Source organism: Saccopteryx leptura, chromosome 1, assembly GCF_036850995.1.
Source record: "Saccopteryx leptura isolate mSacLep1 chromosome 1, mSacLep1_pri_phased_curated, whole genome shotgun sequence".
Lineage (NCBI taxonomy): Eukaryota > Metazoa > Chordata > Mammalia > Chiroptera > Emballonuridae > Saccopteryx > Saccopteryx leptura.
The window spans coordinates 368,066,875-368,085,273 of record NC_089503.1 but is presented as its reverse complement, the minus strand read 5'-3'; the positions used below and the strand labels follow the sequence as shown (position 1 = coordinate 368,085,273).

General features: G+C 46.8%; 1 protein-coding gene across 4 annotated transcripts; it reads right to left on the bottom strand.

Moving 5' to 3' along the window:
- Positions 1-535: 535 nt before the first annotated feature.
- Positions 536-18,018, bottom strand: GSTA4 (glutathione S-transferase alpha 4). 4 transcript variants are annotated; one of them, XM_066359203.1, is made up of 8 exons: positions 17,929-18,018; positions 16,848-16,951; positions 11,069-11,120; positions 9,261-9,393; positions 6,761-6,902; positions 4,293-4,424; positions 3,123-3,260; positions 536-698 (listed from the first exon to the last, which is right to left on the bottom strand). In XM_066359203.1, the coding sequence occupies exons 2-7, from the start codon at positions 16,935-16,937 to the stop codon at positions 3,138-3,140; spliced, it is 672 nt and encodes a 223-aa protein (XP_066215300.1). In that variant the 5' UTR covers positions 16,938-16,951; positions 17,929-18,018; the 3' UTR covers positions 536-698; positions 3,123-3,137. The 4 variants fall into 4 exon arrangements, with proteins under 4 accessions (XP_066215300.1, XP_066215301.1, XP_066215298.1 ...); XM_066359204.1 differs by having other exon boundaries at positions 536-662; XM_066359201.1 differs by lacking the exon at positions 536-698 and having other exon boundaries at positions 2,665-3,260.
- Between the last annotated feature and the right edge of the window lie 381 nt (positions 18,019-18,399).

Genomic DNA, 18,399 nt, shown 5'->3' with positions numbered 1-18,399 from the left:
AGTAGAGCCAGCAGCTAAAGGAGGCCACATGGAGGAGGCCAGGAGAAGCAGCCAAGATGGCGGAGTGCTGAGTGAGATGCCAGTTTGTGTAGAGTTTGTATCTGGGATAAGGGAGGAGATGGGGAACTGAGGAGAAGAAGGCTGGTGAGCTAGAAACCTTTGATTCTAGGAAACTCGGATAAATCAGTAGCTTTGTGAGCACTGAATGTGACTGGGTTTTGGAGCCCAGTGTGTATTTTTACTTGCCCGCCAGGTGCAAGCTAGATTAAAGACTATGGCCCACCAGTTTTTGGCTCCATGGTTTCTTTGCCGACTGTCCGAATCCAATGCGAACCTGCAAGGGCCGGGCTGCTGTGATAGTGGCTCTGGCCCTGACTTCTGGCTTTACAGTGGCCCTGGCTACTGGCTTTACACCTTCTCTGGGGAAGCCCAAAAGACCACCCTCACTGGGACACCAACTGCAATTTCAACGGGGTGCCCCAAAACCACGCTCAGGTTCGACAATCTGCAAGAAGAACGCACAGAACTCCCCGAAAGCTGTTATACTCACGGCTACAGTTTATTACAGGGAGAGGATACAGACGGCAATCAGCCAGGGGAAGAGATGCCCGGGCGGACGGAGTCCAGGCGGGTTCCAAACATGGAGCTTCCAGACGTCCTCTCTGCGGAGTCGTTGACGTGGACGGCATTACCTCCCCCTGGCAACCATGTGTGACAATGGAGTATTGTCAACTGGGGAAGCCCACCCAAGCTTTGAGCCCAGAGTTTTTAAGGGGCTCCATCATGTGGGCATGACTGACTGTCCACGTGGCTGACCTGGCTCCAGAGCCTTCAGAGTTGAGCTGACAGACGGACAGCACAGGACCCAAGGTCCCTATCCCACGTGGCGCTATTGGTGCAGCTCACAGTACATCTTACTCTTTGGCCCCAAGGCCCCCGGGCAAACAAAGACACTCCTATCGGGCATGACATTCCAAGGGATTAGACATCACTCCCAGAAGCAAAGGTCAGACCTGCCTTGGGTCTAACCTTCGGGAAAGGGCCAGTCTTTTCAATACACGCTCCCTCGTTTTCTCCTCTTCCTTGACTCCTGCTTTCCGGACCCTGGACCCTGGACCCTGGCCAGAGCCTGGGTCTCTCCCTCAGAAGCAGCAGCCTGGGCCCTCATGCTCTAGGGCCTAGGCCAGGGCTGCACATGTCACCCAGCAATCCTAAATGTTAGTGTGCTGACAGAGGGCTCTCATTATGAAAGCGCAAAGACACACAACTATTTGGATGTGTTGGGCAGATAAAATATATTATGCTCACTTTGTTAAAGATGGCGCTGCCCACGAGGAGTCCATCGCCCAGGTGATATTAATGTGTGTTGGGGGAGGGCTAAAGGCAGGCAGAATCCTTGTAGCCTGGGACTTGGTTTTGGGATTAAGTCTTTCCCACCCTTTTTGATGTGGGGTGGTACAATCCCATCATGCCCCAGAGAAGTGACTTTGTATTAGAGACTTCCCTATTTTGTATATTGGATTAAAGGTTTGGATTTCTACACTATAAAATAGGGGCAGAACAGGAGCTTGCGCTCTTGGTTCCTGAGATTAGCATGAGAGAGCAGAGAGAGCAGAGCAGAGAGCAGAAAAAGGCCAACGTGGAAGAGGCCAGGAGAAACAGCCAAGATGGCGGAGTGTTGAGTGAGAAGCCAGTTCGTACAGAGTTTGTGCAGGGAGAAGGAAGAAGATGGGGAACAGAGGTGAATAAGTCTGGTGAGCTAGAAACCTTTGATGCTAGGAAACTCAGATAAGTCAGTAAGTCAGTAGCTTTGTGAGCACTGAATGTGAGTGGGTTTTGGAGCCCAGTGTGTGTTTTTACTTGCCCGCCGGGTGCAAGCTAGGATTAAAGATGATAGCCCATCAGTTTTTGGCTCCATTGTTTCTTTACCGACTGTCCGAATCCAATGCGAACCTGTATGGGCCAGGCTGCTGTGATGGTGGCCCTGGCCACTGGCTTTACAGGATGTCTGTACCTGATTTTCCTGATAAAACCATGGAGGCCCTACAATGACTGTGATGGCTCTTCACGATCACCTCATGACTGTTTTCTCCATCTGAGGAACAACCCTTCCTGCCCTTCCATGCGTCCTCATCAAAAATTTGTCTTTCCTTCATTTTTGAATTTCTGAGTATTAGATACTCCTAAGGCACCATTTCTTCCTTTTCCAAAATTACTTCTGCTATTTACACATCTACCTCCCCTATTGTGTGGTCAATTTTTCTAGAGCCGGGGCTCTGTTCTGGGGTTCTGCCTCCTGGAATCCTGCCTGGCACATAACAGGTGCTCAATTAATATCCGAGTCATAAATCAACACACATTTAAAGTATGAATAAACCATCCTTTATGCCTGAAATGCAAAAAATTCAAGCCTAAAAATAAACATTTGGGTAATAAGAGAAAAGTAGTATATATTGATATTTTCTTATATATATGATATTATCTAATATAACTGGAAGAATACACAAACGATCATTCCGTTTGCCTGTGGGGAGAACCAGGTAGCTGGGGGCAGGGCTGAAAGAATCCTGCCCACTCTACAGCCTGTTACACCTTTTTGATTTGAACTATGTAACTACATTACAGGTTCCAAACAACTTAATTAAAAAATTCTAGCCATAGGGCAATGATTTGTAAATTCTTTATTTTGCTTAATATCAACTGCATTTAGAATTACCATGAATTTATAATAGCTCAGAAGAGAGAAATTCACTAGATATTCTGTCGCCATGAGATACTAAAAATTAGGAGGAGACCAGACGGGGTTTAGCAGGAGATGAGGAGATGAGAAAAGCTCAGGGGAGCACAGAAGGTCCCGGCCATCCATGTTATCAGGAGATGAGTTCGGATCAGATCTAACGCCAAACTCTCCGAAAGGATTTTCAGAATAAGGTCCCATAGCAATAATTCACCAGAGAAAAAGAAATGTCAGTGTTTCTCAAAGAGCTCTCCTTGACAGGAAAGACCCAATTTAGAAACAACTATACAGAGTACCACAGGAGAGCTGGGGTCCCAGCAGCCCGGTATGAATTAAGGTACTAGTGTGGACACAGCAACTGCCAGGGGTGAGTTCTCTCACTCACAGACGCACGTGTTGTTTACGGCATAAAGATGTTGTAGATGGTCCTCACGTAAATCTCATCGGGAGGAGGCTTCTTTTTGCTGCCTGGCTCAAGGAATTTCCTAATTGTAGGGACATTACTCATTTTCACTGTGTACTCCTGAAAAAAAAAAAGGAAAACATGGAAGTTTAAGGTTAACCACAAAGGTGTCAGTTACTATAAAAATATGGTTGTTCAGAACGGCCCGTCCATCAAAATTTGTTCAATAAGCCTGACCAGGCGGTGGCGCACTGGATAGAGCGTTGGACTGGGATGCGGAAGGACCCAGGTTCGAGACCCCAAGGTCGCCAGCTTGAGCGTGGGCTCATCTGGTTTGAGCAAAAGCTCACCAACTTGGACCCAGGATTGCTGGCTCAAGCAAGGGGTTACTAGGTCTGCTGAAGGCCCATGGTCAAGGCACATATGAGAAAGCAATCAATGAACAACTAAGGTGTCGCAACGAAAAACTAATGATTGATGCTTCTCATCTCTCCGTTCCTGTCTGTCTGTCCCTGTCTATCCCTCTCTCTGACTCTCTCTCTGTCTCTGTAAAAAAAATAAGTAAATAATAATAAAAAAATTTGTTCAATAAATATATATTTATCACAGGGATCCAAACAGAACCGTAATCCAGCATCTGCTTAGGGTCTGGTCTTTGGTACAATTATTTACAATCTCTGCCAAAACCGCTGGTATCTAGACTAGGCTTTATGCAAATCACACCAAAAATGTATATTTTCTTTAGAGATAGCAAACTTAAAAGATGCTTAGGATTACGATACTAGCTTAAAGAGAAAAAAGGGAGGAGGAAAAAAAGACTTGGGCAGTACCTTAAATATATTGACCTACTCAGAGAAAATGCAGGAGTCATTTAAACAGAAGCGCTTTAAAAAGTCATCAGATGGTACAATATAGATTTAAGATTCAGCTCTCTTGGACTTTTTCACTTCTAGTAGCAAATGAATTCTCTTTCTGGCTACATGTGGGAGAGGGTCAGTTGCCTATTTTGTTCCCTATTGTTAACATTTTACCCTATTTGTGTGCTTGTGTATACTCTCTCTACACACACACACACACAGCCAAACAATCCACAGACATTGAAAGAAGGCCTAAAAGTTCTGGGCCAATCTTCTACTATACGGTTTTATTTACCTGCAGGTGAGGAAATGAAGCCAGGATATTGGGAATTTTCTCCTCTAGAGCCAAAATGGTCTGGAGCAGAACCACATCTGCCAGGCTCATCTGATCACCAACGAGGAACCTTTGTCCGTGCTCCCGCAGAACCTGCAGGGGGTAAGTGTTCCGCATCAGTTACCGCCCTCCCCGGAGGACTTACGAGCTATGGAATCAGTGCCACGCCCGGGAAGGGCTGCCCCTACGGCCTTCTCCTTTCATTTCTTTACTAATAACATCAATGAAGAGGAAGCTCCCTACATCAGAGAGTGCCCGTGCACAAAGGTATAGAAAGTAAAGCCCTGTCAACTAGCTGCTTCGTATCAGAATAGACACAATAAAGGGGAAGGACATATTATTTCTGGATGTAAGCTTTCAAAGGATACATCTATTTTATAACTATATCTACAGAAACAAATCAGCCCTGATGAATCCAGGAGGCTGGGGAAGGTAGGGGGAGGGGGGAGTGATGTAAGAAATAAATGATAGATCGTCGCCAAGGGGTCCAATTTTGTTGGCCAGTTGTTTCTACAAACATCGGGACTCATAGTCATAAACTGGACATGACTGTAAAAACAAACAAACAAAAAACAAAACACAAAAAACATAGGCCTCCTTTGCATCTTCTAAGCCAGAGAAAATGAACAGCATGAAAGTTGTTCTCAGCTCCCAGTTTGAGAGCACCACATAGGTGCAGTCAGAGAAACAGATGCTCAGGGCGAGCCAGGTACAGTGGTGGGAGAGGAAAGGTCCCCGTCGCAGTGAACTCTCGGATGCTCAGGAGCGTAAGGATGTGTGCACACACGTGTGTGTGGTGTGTATGACTGACAGGGGCTCTGTATACGATTCCACACCAAGTACAGCCACTGGAGCCAGAGTCGAAGAGCACAGGGAATGCAGAACTGTAGTCCGAGGGCTGGGCTCTACTCCCAGCTCTCCGCCTTGGGCACAGCACTCCATCTCCCTGTGTACTGTCTCATTATCTATCAAAGAGGGGTAACCACTTTTAGCTCCTGTGTTGGGAGGAGCCCTGACATTTCCTGGGCCACCGGGACATAAGGACCAACATGGCCTTTCCCCAAGGCACCTGCTCCTCCCGTCACACCACATTTCTGCATCATCATGTTGTACATTCACCAAGTGCCTGTGGGCAAGAGAGCATAAAACCAGGTGACAGAAAAACCCAGGATCTACCTCCCCTTCTTATGTCTAATTCCAGGACGATGGCCGGAGGAAGTTCACCAATTCCGTATTTTTACGCTGTCCTCTGTTGTTGTTTTTTTAAATTGAATATACTGGGGTGACACTGGCTAACAAAATTATAGAGGTTTCGGGTGCACAATTCCACATCTTCTGTACACCATGTTGTGTGTTCACCACCCCCAGGCTAAGTCTCTGATCGTCACCATTTAACCCCCAGTACTCTCTTCCACCCCACCCCACCCCCAGCAATCACCACTCTGTTGTCCTGTCCATGAGTTTTTTCTTTTTTAAATATTCTGATAAATGGATTCGATCTGCTCTCTCTCTCTAGCTTTAAGTTTCTTTACTGTTGTACAATTATTTCTTAGTTCTTTTTTATCATTTGGTCAAATAAAATAAGTTTCTTCTGTCTTTGAACTATTTTATTTGTTTATTTATTCATTTTAGAGAGGAGAGGGAGAGACAGAGAGAGAGAGAGAGAGAGAGAGAGAGAGGAGAGACAGAGAGAAGCGGGGGAGGAGCTGGAAGCATCAACTCCCATATGTGCCTTGACCAGGCAAGCCCAGGGTTTCGAACCGGCGACCTCAACATTTCCAGGTCTACGCTTTATCCACTGCGCCACCACAGGTCAGGCCCATGGGTTTTTTTTTTCCTTTCTTTTTTTGACCTTTTTGGCTCAACCCCTCCACCCCCTCACCCAGCCCCCGCCCCCACCAGCTGTCAGCCTGCTCTCTATCTAGGAGTCTGTCGAAACATTTAAAACAAGTCCTCTCAGTTGAGCAAAAGAGGAGTTTAAAGTTCAGAAAATCAGAGCAATAAGACAAGGTGAATAAGAAAACAGAAATAAAGAGCAATGGTTCTTCTCTTCATACCAAACTGCTAAGTAGGATGTCTGATGCATAATGCTGTTTGGCAAATGTTTGTGGATGAAAGAATCAATGAATTTGGGAGTTTCTACTTGTCTGTGTCTTACACAGGGTGGGCACCTGGGGAATGTGAGGAATGATGATGCACACATGTGGCGAGCCCACATTTTTTCCAGACTTCTGAATAATGTGGTCCTAGTGACCTGAGAGGCTCTAAGACGTCCTGGCTTTGTGCTGGTGGCTCCTGTCAGCTCTCAGAGCTCCAGCCCGGTTAGTCCAACGGGGCGCAGCCTTACACTGTCCTGGCGGAAAGGGACCCTGGTGGCAGCTCTTTTGAGGTCTGGTTATTCCATATTCACAGGCTTCTCTGCCACTTACCCTTTCAAACACAGGAAAGTATCGGAGTATAGCCTTCTGGGCCATGCTAACCACTTCCCTCTGTTGATCGTCCGGTTTTAGGAAAGGATGCATAATAATCAGTTCCAGCAGATCCAGCGTCCCTTCCACATACATGTCAATCCTTAAAACAAACAAACAAAAAGCGGTTCTCTTAGTTCCCCTTTCTAGAACTCATAGGCTTCCACTACTAAGAGTGTTCAAAGTGCTTTTTCTCATAAGGTTCTGGTAACTGAAGTACCAAGAAACATCCTACACCTGTCTCTTAAGAGGAAAGATGCGAGGCCCTGGCTGGTTGGCTCAGCGGTAAAGCGTCGGCCTGGCGTGCAGGAGTCCTGGGTTCGATTCCCGGCCAGGGCACACAGGAGGAGCACCCATCTGCTTCTCCACCCCTTCCCCTCTCCTTCCTCTCTGTCTCTCTCTTCCCCTCCCGCAGCCAAGGCTCCATTGGAGCAAAGATGGCCCGGGCGCTGGGGATGGCTCCATGGTCTCCGCCTCAGGCGCTAGAATGGCTCTGGATGCAACAGAGCAACACCCCAGATGGGCAGAGCATCGCCCCCTGGTGGGCATGTCGGGTGGATCCTGGTCGGGCGCATGCGGGAGTCTGTCTGCCTCCCCATTTCCAGCTTCAGAAAAATACAAAAAAAAAAAAAAAGAGGAAAGATGCGAGAAAGCAATCACTGAACAACTAAGGAGCTACATTGAAGAACTGATGCTTCTCATCTCTCCCTTCCTGTCTGTTTGTCCCTATCTGTCCCTCTCTCTGTCTGTGTCAAAAAAAAAAAAAAGAGGAAAGATACAAAGACAGTTCTAATTATACTTCAGAAAATTCCTTCAGAGAAATTTGTCACAAAACAGAAAGCACAACAGTCACGAGGGCCCTCCCCCCAGCCCCCTCCTCCACTCTCACTCTACCACCCATGTGCAGTGTGGGGGAACTCACTCTCACTCTACCACCCATGTGCAGTGTGGGGGAACTCACTCTCACTCTACCACCATGCGCAGTGTGGGGGGAACTCACTCTCACTCTACCACCATGCGCAGTGTGGGGGGAACTCACTCTCACTCTACCACCCATGCGCAGTGTGGGGAGAACTCACTCTCACTCTACCACCCATGCGCAGTGTGGGGAGAACTCACTCTCACTCTACCACCCATGCGCAGTGTGGGGGGAACTCACTCTCACTCTACCACCCATGCGCAGTGTGGGGAGAACTCACTCTCACTCTACCACCATGCGCAGTGTGGGGGGAACTCACTCTCACTCTACCACCATGCGCAGTGTGGGGGGAACTCACTCTCACTCTACCACCCATGCGCAGTGTGGGGGGAACTCACTCTCACTCTACCACCCATGCGCAGTGTGGGGGGAACTCACTCTCACTCTACCACCCATGCGCAGTGTGGGGGGAACTCCCCCCAGTCCCCTCCTCCACTCTCACTCTACCACCCATGCGCAGTGTGGGGAGAACTCACTCTCACTCTACCACCCATGCGCAGTGTGGGGGGAACTCACTCTCACTCTACCACCCATGCGCAGTGTGGGGGGAACTCACTCTCACTCTACCACCCATGCGCAGTGTGGGGGGAACTCACTCTCACTCTACCACCATGCGCAGTGTGGGGGGAACTCACTCTCACTCTACCACCATGCGCAGTGTGGGGGGAACTCACTCTCACTCTACCACCCATGCGCAGTGTGGGGGAACTCACTCTCACTCTACCACCCATGCGCAGTGTGGGGGGAACTCATTCTCACTCTACCACCCATGCGCAGTGTGGGGGAACTCACTCTCACTCTACCACCATGCGCAGTGTGGGGGGAACTCACTCTCACTCTACCACCCATGCGCAGTGTGGGGGGAACTCACTCTCACTCTACCACCCATGCGCAGTGTGGGGGAACTCCACCTTTATAAAAAAGGGTGGACTCGTTTATGGAATGCTTGGTATGTATCAGGCATGGCGCTAAGCACTCTGAGTCTGTTACTTCATTGGACCCTACGGCACGATGCGGAATGTGCTATTCTCATCCTCACTGCACAGAAACTCAACAGGACTCCAGGGCACAACACGCTGCCTCGGGCCAGGCCTCTAGCGGGTACAAGGACCGGGCTTTGAGTTCAAATAATAATTCCAGGCACAGTATCTCAGGCCTCGGATGTCACAGCGGCTTCCTATTCCTAATACTCAGTGGTCACAGATTTGCAAAAAAGGTAAAAAGTATGATCAAAGCATTTAAAGATGTTGAAACCTGGAGCGATCACCCTCCAGATACAGAATCCAATATCTGAATTCGATTCTTTTCTATGGTTTTACTCAGACCCTCTGCACTGATTTTGCAACTGGTCCCCAGGATCTTTCCAGGTTTCCACACCCTGTGCACACTAACGATACGAGACGTAAAGCGGACGGGGCGTGCTGCGGAGGACTGCACATCAGCTAAGCCGACAAGTGACAACAGCCAGAGGGGCCACAGTACAGGGTTCTCTCCTTGAGGTCCTTGCCAAAGAGACTGTGCTTGTCCGCTATGTAGTGGAGAATGCTTCGGGTCTGCACCAGCTTCATCCCGTCGATTTCCACCATGGGCACTTGTTGGAACAGCAGGTGGTCACCTGAGAATGGAAGCCCAGAGTTAAGAGGTGATCTCTTCCCTGTCCTCCAACCCCTAAAAACATGCACGGTGGGGCCATAACCTTAGGAAATAGCGTAAGACTCCCCGATGACAAAGAGAGAACATCAACTTTGTGGGGGGCAGGGAGCCCATTTAGCCATAAAAGATGCCTGGCCTGACCAGGCAGTGGCGCAGTGGATAGAGCGTCAAACTGGGACACAGGGGACTCAAGTTCGAAACCCCGAGGTCGCCAGCTTGAGCGCAGGCTCATCTGGTTTGAGCAAGGCTCACCGGCTGGGACCCAAGGTCGCTGGCTCGAGCAAGGGGTTACTCAGTCTGCTGTAGTCCCGGTCAAGGCACATATGAAAAAGCAATCAATGAACAACTAAGGTGCAGCAACGAAGAACTGATGCTTCTCATCTCTCTCCTTTCCTGTCTGTCTGTCCCTATCTGTCCCTCTCTTCTGTCTCTGTCACAAAAAAAAAAATAAAATAAAATAAACAAATAAAAAGAAGCCTGAAAACTCCCTTTGTTCTAAACTTTCCCCTTACATTCTCACCTCCAGACAAATACCTACCCACAGTGCTCAGGGAGTAGAAATTTAGTGAGGACATCCCTCATGGCTGTGCAGTCCAGCAAGTAGCTAGTAGCTGCACATGTCTAGTTAAGCCTAAATTTAAATTAATTAACATTTGAAAAATTTTTAATTCAGTTCCTTACACACATTTCAATTGCTCAGTGGGCACAGACGGCTCGTGGTTCCTGCACCGGACAGTGCGGAATGGAACCATTTCATCACGGCAGATCAGTCTTCTGACTGCACGGCCTAAGACACCAACGGCTACTCATATACACTCACTGGTTTTCCTCTTTCACAACCACAGGCCACTGACTACCAAGTTTGCTGTCACTGGTCAAAAAGTAACCCATTATACTCTCTTCCACAAACCTGTATCAAACACGTTCAAGCCCCACTGAGAGACGCAGGGGTACAAGGGTCGGGGGCACGTGGAGGGTCGAGGGGAGGTGAGTATCCAGCACGTGCCTTTTGAGGTCAGGCAGGGTCACGTGTGGCAGGTGGCACCACAGCCCTGTACAGTGGGCTCCTCTCCAGGGAGTCTTGACCCACGCCTGAGGACCCTGCTGATGGGAGCGGGGCTGCGTACCAGGTTGCCAAGTATTTCCGATGAGGCCTGGGTGTGGAGAAGGTAGGGCTGACCCGGAATTAAAGGAGGACTTTTATTGATTTCATCTGTTTGGTGTTTACTTTGGAAAGGCAGGCCTGGTGTAAAGGGGACTTTCAGCTGCATGCTTTAAGCAGGCCCCTGTGCGTCCAACAGTGTGGAGGAGGTGAAGGTAGTGACGGAAGGGAAGAGGCAGCGGAGGGAAGGGGAGAAGGAGGCTGGGAGAGGACACGGGAGGAGGAAGGGACAGAGAAGGGCTGTCCTCTGGGACGGAAGAAGCAATTGCTCTTCCCCTTCCGCCAGCTCCCACAGAATTGCTGAGTAAGAAGCGATTTCCTGGCAATTTCAGCTTTCAGTCCCACTTGTTGGTCTGGTTTTAGAACAGTGTTCTGAATGTTTAATGTCAGCAGCATCTTTGCCCTTCCACATATATATCAGTTCTTAAAAAATATGTATCAGTATTACCGAGACTCATCTCATTTCCATACTCACCATCCTGCAACTTCTGCAACTGTTCTTTTGTTTCCAAAAATTCTTCATCAAACTAAATTTGAAAAAAGACACCCCCCCCCCCCAAGAAAAGGTACATGTCATTACAGGTTCAGGTCTGCAAATCCCAAGTTAAACTGCCTCACAATCCAAGAGAAAGTGCACACTTAGCACCCACACCTTGGTTTCTCAAGCATCCACATCACTGCCCACAAAAAGAAACCAAGCTTTCTAGAACAGGTTGATTCTGTCATGTCAGGAAGTATCCCTATACTCAATGACTAATGAGGTGTGTCAAAGGCAATGGTACGCACAACCCTACCTGATGGTAATCCGCAGCTAAATCTGGGACAATTCAAGCCTCAAAAAGAGTGATGTCAGTATGGATTATGACACATATCAATGAAAAATATCCCCGTGTCCAGAGATGATGCTATTTAAAAAAAGGACGGGGCTGGGGGAAGAAGAGAAAGGTTTTCTTTTGTTTGTTTGTTTGTTTTTTAACAGCAGAATTAGTGCTAGTTAATGTAGAATTATTGCTAATTAATGATAAAACTAGAAAATCACCAATTTATAATCTACTATGTACTGACTAATTCTGATAAGGATCATAATGGATGCTGAGAAATCACTGTGTCATGGGGCACAAGTATTCACACAATCTCAAAGTATTATCCACAAGTTACTTAATTATGACAAAAAAAAGTAACCTTGCAATGGAGAGACCTGGAGGTCTCACCATCTATCCAACCAAGTGGTTAAACTTAGCTGCTCACTGAGGGACACTCCAAGATGTCATGTGCTTGCTGCTGTGACTCCTTCAAAGAGTCAAGGGCATGGGGGGGGGGGGGGGCGTAGGTACTGTTCTAAATGAAAAGAGAATAACAACTAAATGCCTGAATCTTGATTAGATATTGAATAGGGAAAAGGGTGCAGGGGGGCAGCTATAATTGCTAAACAAATATAAAACAGTTGCATAGATATTTAGGGAACAATAGATACTGTGTATTAGATATTGTAAACTTAGTATTAATGTTCTTAACTGTGATAGTGATACTGTGATTATTAGAACAATTCATTCTTAGGAGAAAGATACCTGCTGATGTTTGCAACTTACTTTCAAAGGATGGAAGGAAACAAAAGCAGAGGGGGGGGGGAGGGAGAAAGGGAGAAAGCAAATTGTTAACAATGAAATTTAGTTGAAAGGTATCCATTGCACTATTACAATTCTTCTGTAGGTTTGAAAGTTTTCAAATTTAAAAGGTGGAGTGGGGGAGAAGAAATAGAGTGAAAATTTCCTCCTCTCCTGACATTACAAACTTCTCTAATACAACTTCACTTCAGGAAGAGGAGGCCTCCTCCCACCGAGTCCCCAGATGATTCTCCACTGGTGTCTGTCCCCATGCTGTTCCCCACGTCATTCCAGGGAGGGCGGAGCTGACCAGCACAGCCTGGCAGGGACCCCGTCCTCTGTGTCAATGAACTGACTCGGGTGGAGAACTGGGATAGGGAGTGTAGGCATGGCTTCTCCTACCTGCCAGGTCCTTGTGGTGTGACAAAAGGGGGTGTGATAGAGTGTCCCTACAGACACTCTATCTGGTGCCTCAGGCCAAACACGTTCTGGGCATTTGTCCAAACGCTCAGCTGGTCAGACGTGGTGCAGGTGGCGCTCCCTCCAGGCCACTGCTCTCAAAATTTTATGACCGTGACTATTTAAAGCACATGGGAAAGTGGGAGGGGCTGTTTGACCCGAAGCCCACCTTAAGTAGTTGAGAGAGAACAGAATTGTACATTTTCAAAACTGCGTCCTTCCCAGTGGTTCTGGTCCTGAGTTTGGACTTCCAGGGCATGCAAAATGCGTGCTCTCACTAGAGAACTCCCTCATGTCAAGCTTTGCAACATGACTGGCCAGAAAGAAGAAACTGGCGCTGGATAAGGGAGATGAGAGGGTGGAACAGAGAGGGAAGGAAAAAAATCAGGCAACTTGGAGGGTCTGGCAACTGTCATTCAACTTCCGCCTGAGGTGGGTTTCTATCTCCACAGTTATCTTTCCTCCCTAACTCCGGAGAACTGTCCTCTCCCACACCTCAGCCTTCCTTCTCTCAACACTCACTCAGCTCTTCAACCAAATGAACCACAAGTCCTGAATGAGGAGCTTGTGCCATTGAGTGTTCTCTTTTTCAAGCGATGATTTCCCTCTTAACAAGGGGACTTAACTAGATTTCTGGGCTAGGAGGTCTTCAGGCAACTGGAGCCCCAGACAATGGGACCAAGAATTTTTTCATTCTCCCTCTTAACAGAATTGGAAAAGGCATCCTGAGACAACAGGGAATGAAGGGACCTGGGCTGAACTGGAGCGGTCCCTCGACAGGGGCGTCCTCGCTTAGATTCAACAGCGCTGCCCTGTGGAAATGAGGGCCGGCTGTCGTCAGATCTTCCAGCTTCTCCAGAGAAGTCAGAAATCAGCATTTGTATAAGGTCTACCGGAAAGTTCTGTCCGTTTCTATCACAACAAGTTTCGACACGTAAGCGCATGTTTATTTGGCACATGTGTGCCTCTCTATTTTTATCACTTAATGTATACATACTGACGTAGCAGATTAACTAAAACAAAGTTGATTCACGTTAGTCTTATGTGTGAAGCGATAGTGTACCCATGGCTACTGATAAAGTTCATTTACGCCACTGTATTGTATACAAATTTCAACAAGGAAGAAATGCTACAGAAGCATGTAGAAATTAATTGAAAGTGTTTGGTGAAGGTACAGTTTCTGATAAGACATGCAGAAGATGGTTTGAAAAATTCGAAACAGGTGATTTCGACCTTTCTGACAAGCCACGTTCTGGGCGACCATCTTTGATCGATGATGATGTTGTTAAGACCACGTTGGAGCAAGATCCTTTTCTGACAACATCGGAGATCGCAGAACGGCTTGATTCAGCTCAGCAAACCATTTTGGACCATATTCAGAAGATATGGTGTGGAAATATATTATTTAATAAAGTTTATTGATGGTAAGAAAAATTTGTATTTTGTTTTATTCCAAAAACGAACAGAACTTTCCGGTAGACCATATATATAAAAATGGTATCAACTAATTCAGGGAATTGTAAAGCACTGTGTGGGGAGTATAACAGTGCTCAAAGAAACCCAAACCCAACACACAAAACACAAAGCCACCCACTCCACGGCCTTCATTTGTCGTCTTGGGAGGTTGCCAGAGTAACAACTCATTATTCTAACAATTAATAGAGACCGAATCAAGCATAAAGATCTTGCCTTTCCTATATGAGCTGCACTTCAAAGTAAATAGTTAATGAGTGAAAAAAAATACTCTTATGAGAGACTCACAGTTAATAAATTAATGTGAAATGAAAGAAATAGAAAAAAATCACCACTTTGTAATCTCTAGCCACGGTGATGCTCAACAGCTGCTAAAACCACCACCTGAAAGGTAACGGGGGAACTTTATAACGGGGACCAGGCTGACATCCCCGAAACACTGATTAAGCTCTGCATGTCTGAAAAAGAGACAGTCAGACATCACACACCCCTGATGGCGTACAAGAGAAATATGTTCATAGTATCCCTCGGTCGGTCAGAGTCTGACAGGGAAAAAAAATGTAAATATAGAAAGAAATAAAGGAGCCTGGATTTGATCACACCTCTGGATCCAACTAGCCGTTTGCAGGAAATACAGCGAGTAGAGGACCATGTTGAAATGAGAGTAAGTCAGCCAAGTGCAGAATGGGGAGCAAGGGAGAGTCTACAGGGTTGTTTTTTTCCCCACAAATAAATGGCACTAAAACAAATAGAGACACTTAGCACCTAGATCTGGGCTGTTAATACACTTTTCTAATAAAAGGGACCAGGGCTACTCGGAAAAATGTCTGATTCTAGGGCCAGGACGAGGAAAATGTAAGAAGAGCTGGAGCATTTTGTCCTGCCAGGAAGTAAGGAATTGATGAAGGCGCAAGGGGCTACGAGGAAAGGGCACAAGAACAAACCTGGAAAGTCCCAACGGCCAACACTGGAGCAATTTGAGCAACAAAGTAAAATATTACTGGATTATAACCCAGAGCAGAAAATAAACACACTTAAGTCCATACTGATATAAATAAATGATTCAATAAAATAGAGGGGGAAAAAGGCAATGCTCCCTTACGTAAGAATTCTAAATGCAGAGACGCCCCACTCCAGGAAGTGGAGCTTAATGCCCACCCTTTTGAGGGTGGCCTAAAAATGACTCACTTCTAAAGAGGTGAAAACGGCCACTCTACAAGAAACCTGGTGGGCTGCACCTTTACCAAGTGACCCAGGTTAACAGCACAGTGATAATTCATGTTACTAGCATGTAACCTCTAATATGAAAAGGGCACTTCACCGCTCTGCTGTTCTTCCCCCAAAGCCCAGTCTGGTCATGGGGAAAACATCAGACAAACCCAAACTGGAGGATTCCACAAAAAACCTGACCTGTTGTTTTCAAAACTGTCAAGGTCAGGAAATACAGGAAAGACTGAGAAACTGTCACAGACTGAGAGAGAGAAAGAAAACATGACTTTGGATCCTGGAACAGTAAAAGGACATTATCAAAAAGCTAACTAAATAAATTAAATAGTCTGTAGTTTTGTCAGACACCGATGATAATTTCTTAGTGGTGGCATGGTTATGTAAGATGTTATCATTAGGGGCGTGTGGCTGATGGCTACATGTGAACACTCTGCACTATCTTTATAACTGTTCTATAAATCTAAAATTATTCCTAAATATAGAGTTGTTTTTTTTTAATGCAGAGGAAAATATTCTAAGTTTTAAAAATACCAAAGGAAATATAACCAAATGCAATGTGAGGGCCTGATTTAGATCCAGACTGGAATAAATTAGCTATAAAAAGACTAGTTTTTATAGAGACAATCTGGCTGAGTTTTAGATGACAATAAGGAACAGTTAATTTTGTTGGCTGTAGTAATGGAATCGTGGTTATGTTTTAAAATGCTCATCTTTTAGATGTAAAAGCTGACGAAGCAACTCGATGTTTGGAGAAAAGTAGATAGATGAAACTATTAACATAAAGTTAAAGATCCTCTTTTATAATACTAAATTTATTGGACTGACATTGGTTAATAAAATTACACAGGTTTCAAGTGTACAATTCTATAATACATCATCTGTACACTGTACTGTGTGTTCACCACCCCAAGTCATTCTTCCATCACCATTTATCCCACTTTTACCCTCTTCTAAGTCCCTCCACCCCTTTCCCTCTGGTAATCACCATAAAAAGTTAACGATTCTTGAGGCTGGGTGAAAGGTACAAAGAATCCATGGCAATGTCCTCTCTACCTTTGTTCCTACCTGAAAATTTCTGTAAGAAGCTAAAAGAACAGAACAATAATAACACAGTGTGGGCCAAAGCACACACATATACAGACAAGAAATTTACCCAGACATTGTGTAATTAACAAAAGTCGTCTGGGAGTAACTGGCAAATTTCAGGTTCATTCCTTTTCTCCTTATTAATAAATATTTAGTGGCGGCAGATCAGAAATCAATGATTACGTAAAAGTCAAAAGCAAAATAGAATTCCATCCACTACATACCATTAATGAAGAAGAAAGAAGAAAGAAGGAGAAAAAAAACCCATGGGAAGGAAGGAATCCTCTGACTCCATGATGCATATCTATATGTAACATTCCTGGGAGAGGACTAACTCAGGGCTCCTCCATTTATATTTTCCTTAAAAGCCTCAAATCTGTGAAGAAACAACGTAGTATAAGGTACCTCGACTCCAGCGGCAGCTAAAACCCATCTGACGGTTTCCATCCGGCCTCTCCCGTTCGGATAGTGGAGCTTGGGCTTCATCTCTGCCATGATGGCCTTTCTCTCTGAAAAACACACGCAGCAGCTTCTCCTAATTTCGTGACCTCAACCCAGTGTTCAGTGGCTAAATGAATATTCATGATCGGGGCACAGAAAACTGTTGTTTTTACTACGTTTCTCTCTCACTCAATAAAAACATACTATCATTTAAAAACATGTTTTTTTTAAAAAAAAACCATCTTGCCTTGCATGTTGTTTCTATTTACGATTTCTTATTCCCGATTTTGGGAAGCTGGGGCCATTGGTTGTTTTAAAATAAAAAATTGTGCTAGCACTGTATTTCATAGATTCAGATGATCATATACTTTGACCTTGAAAATATTAGATTTCCTGAGTTCGGTCCCCCAAGGCCAGACGCCGGGGGAGGGTCGCGGAGCATTCTACACCCACGGGCACGTCTGCAAGGAGCCCCACTTTCACACGCATCATCACACTCGCTCATCAAAGAAACTGCAAGGTGGACAGACCGTCACCCCCGCAGGCACAACGTGCGTCCATCCTCGCGCCCGCGGCAGGGGCCGGGGGTCCCGCACGTCCCCCGGCCCCGCGGGGAGCGGAGCGCCGGGCTCTCCGAACGCGCCCTGACCACGGACCCCGCCACCCGGGACCCGGGCTCGGGGACTTGGCCCGCGTGCCCGCTCAGCCCGGGCTGGACAGAGGAGCCACCCCGAGCCGAGCCTGGCCTCTTCCCTCCGTGAATTCAGACTCAATAAAGCGGGTTCATAGAAAGTCGCTCACCGAGCCAAGAAGGACCCGAACAGCAGCCAAGGCGCCCACGTCGACCCAGACCGAGGCGGGGGGCGCACAGGACAGGAGGGCGGGAGACGCGAGAAGGACTGGAGTGGGCTGGGGGCCGGGGCTGGATCGTGGAGCAGGAGGTTCGCTGCCGAGCGAGCAGAAGGAGGAGAAACAGAAAGAAGGGGAAAGGCGGCGGGGGGGGGGGGGGGGGGAGTGGGGGGAGGGAGGCAGAAGGGGCACAGACCTGGAATCCGCTAGCAGAGCCGGGACTGCACAAAGCGCCCTGCGGGAGCAGCAGCCAGCGGCGAGGCGGGACCAGCAGGCGGCTGGGAGGCGCTGCCGAGGGACGGGTCGGGAACATTTCACCAATAGAGACAGCAATATTTAGCATGCCCCACCCACCTGCAAGGCATTCTGGATAATATAAAAAGAGCCCAACTTCAAGCCAATTTTAACATTAATTTTAGCATTTTGAGGGAGTAAAGTGGCTTCTAATGTACTATTTAGGTTTAGACTTTAATTAAAAGTTTTTATGAAACATTTTGGCAATGGTAAAAATATCGGTCTATGTGAAAAAGTAAAATTCTCTTGAGGTTTATATAGTCAGTGCACAGCCATCAGCTCTCGGATGTGAGGGCGATCTGGCTGCGACATCTGTCACCCCATTGATCGCCAGGGTTGATTCGGCTGATCTGGCTGGCTAGGCGGGTGTCCC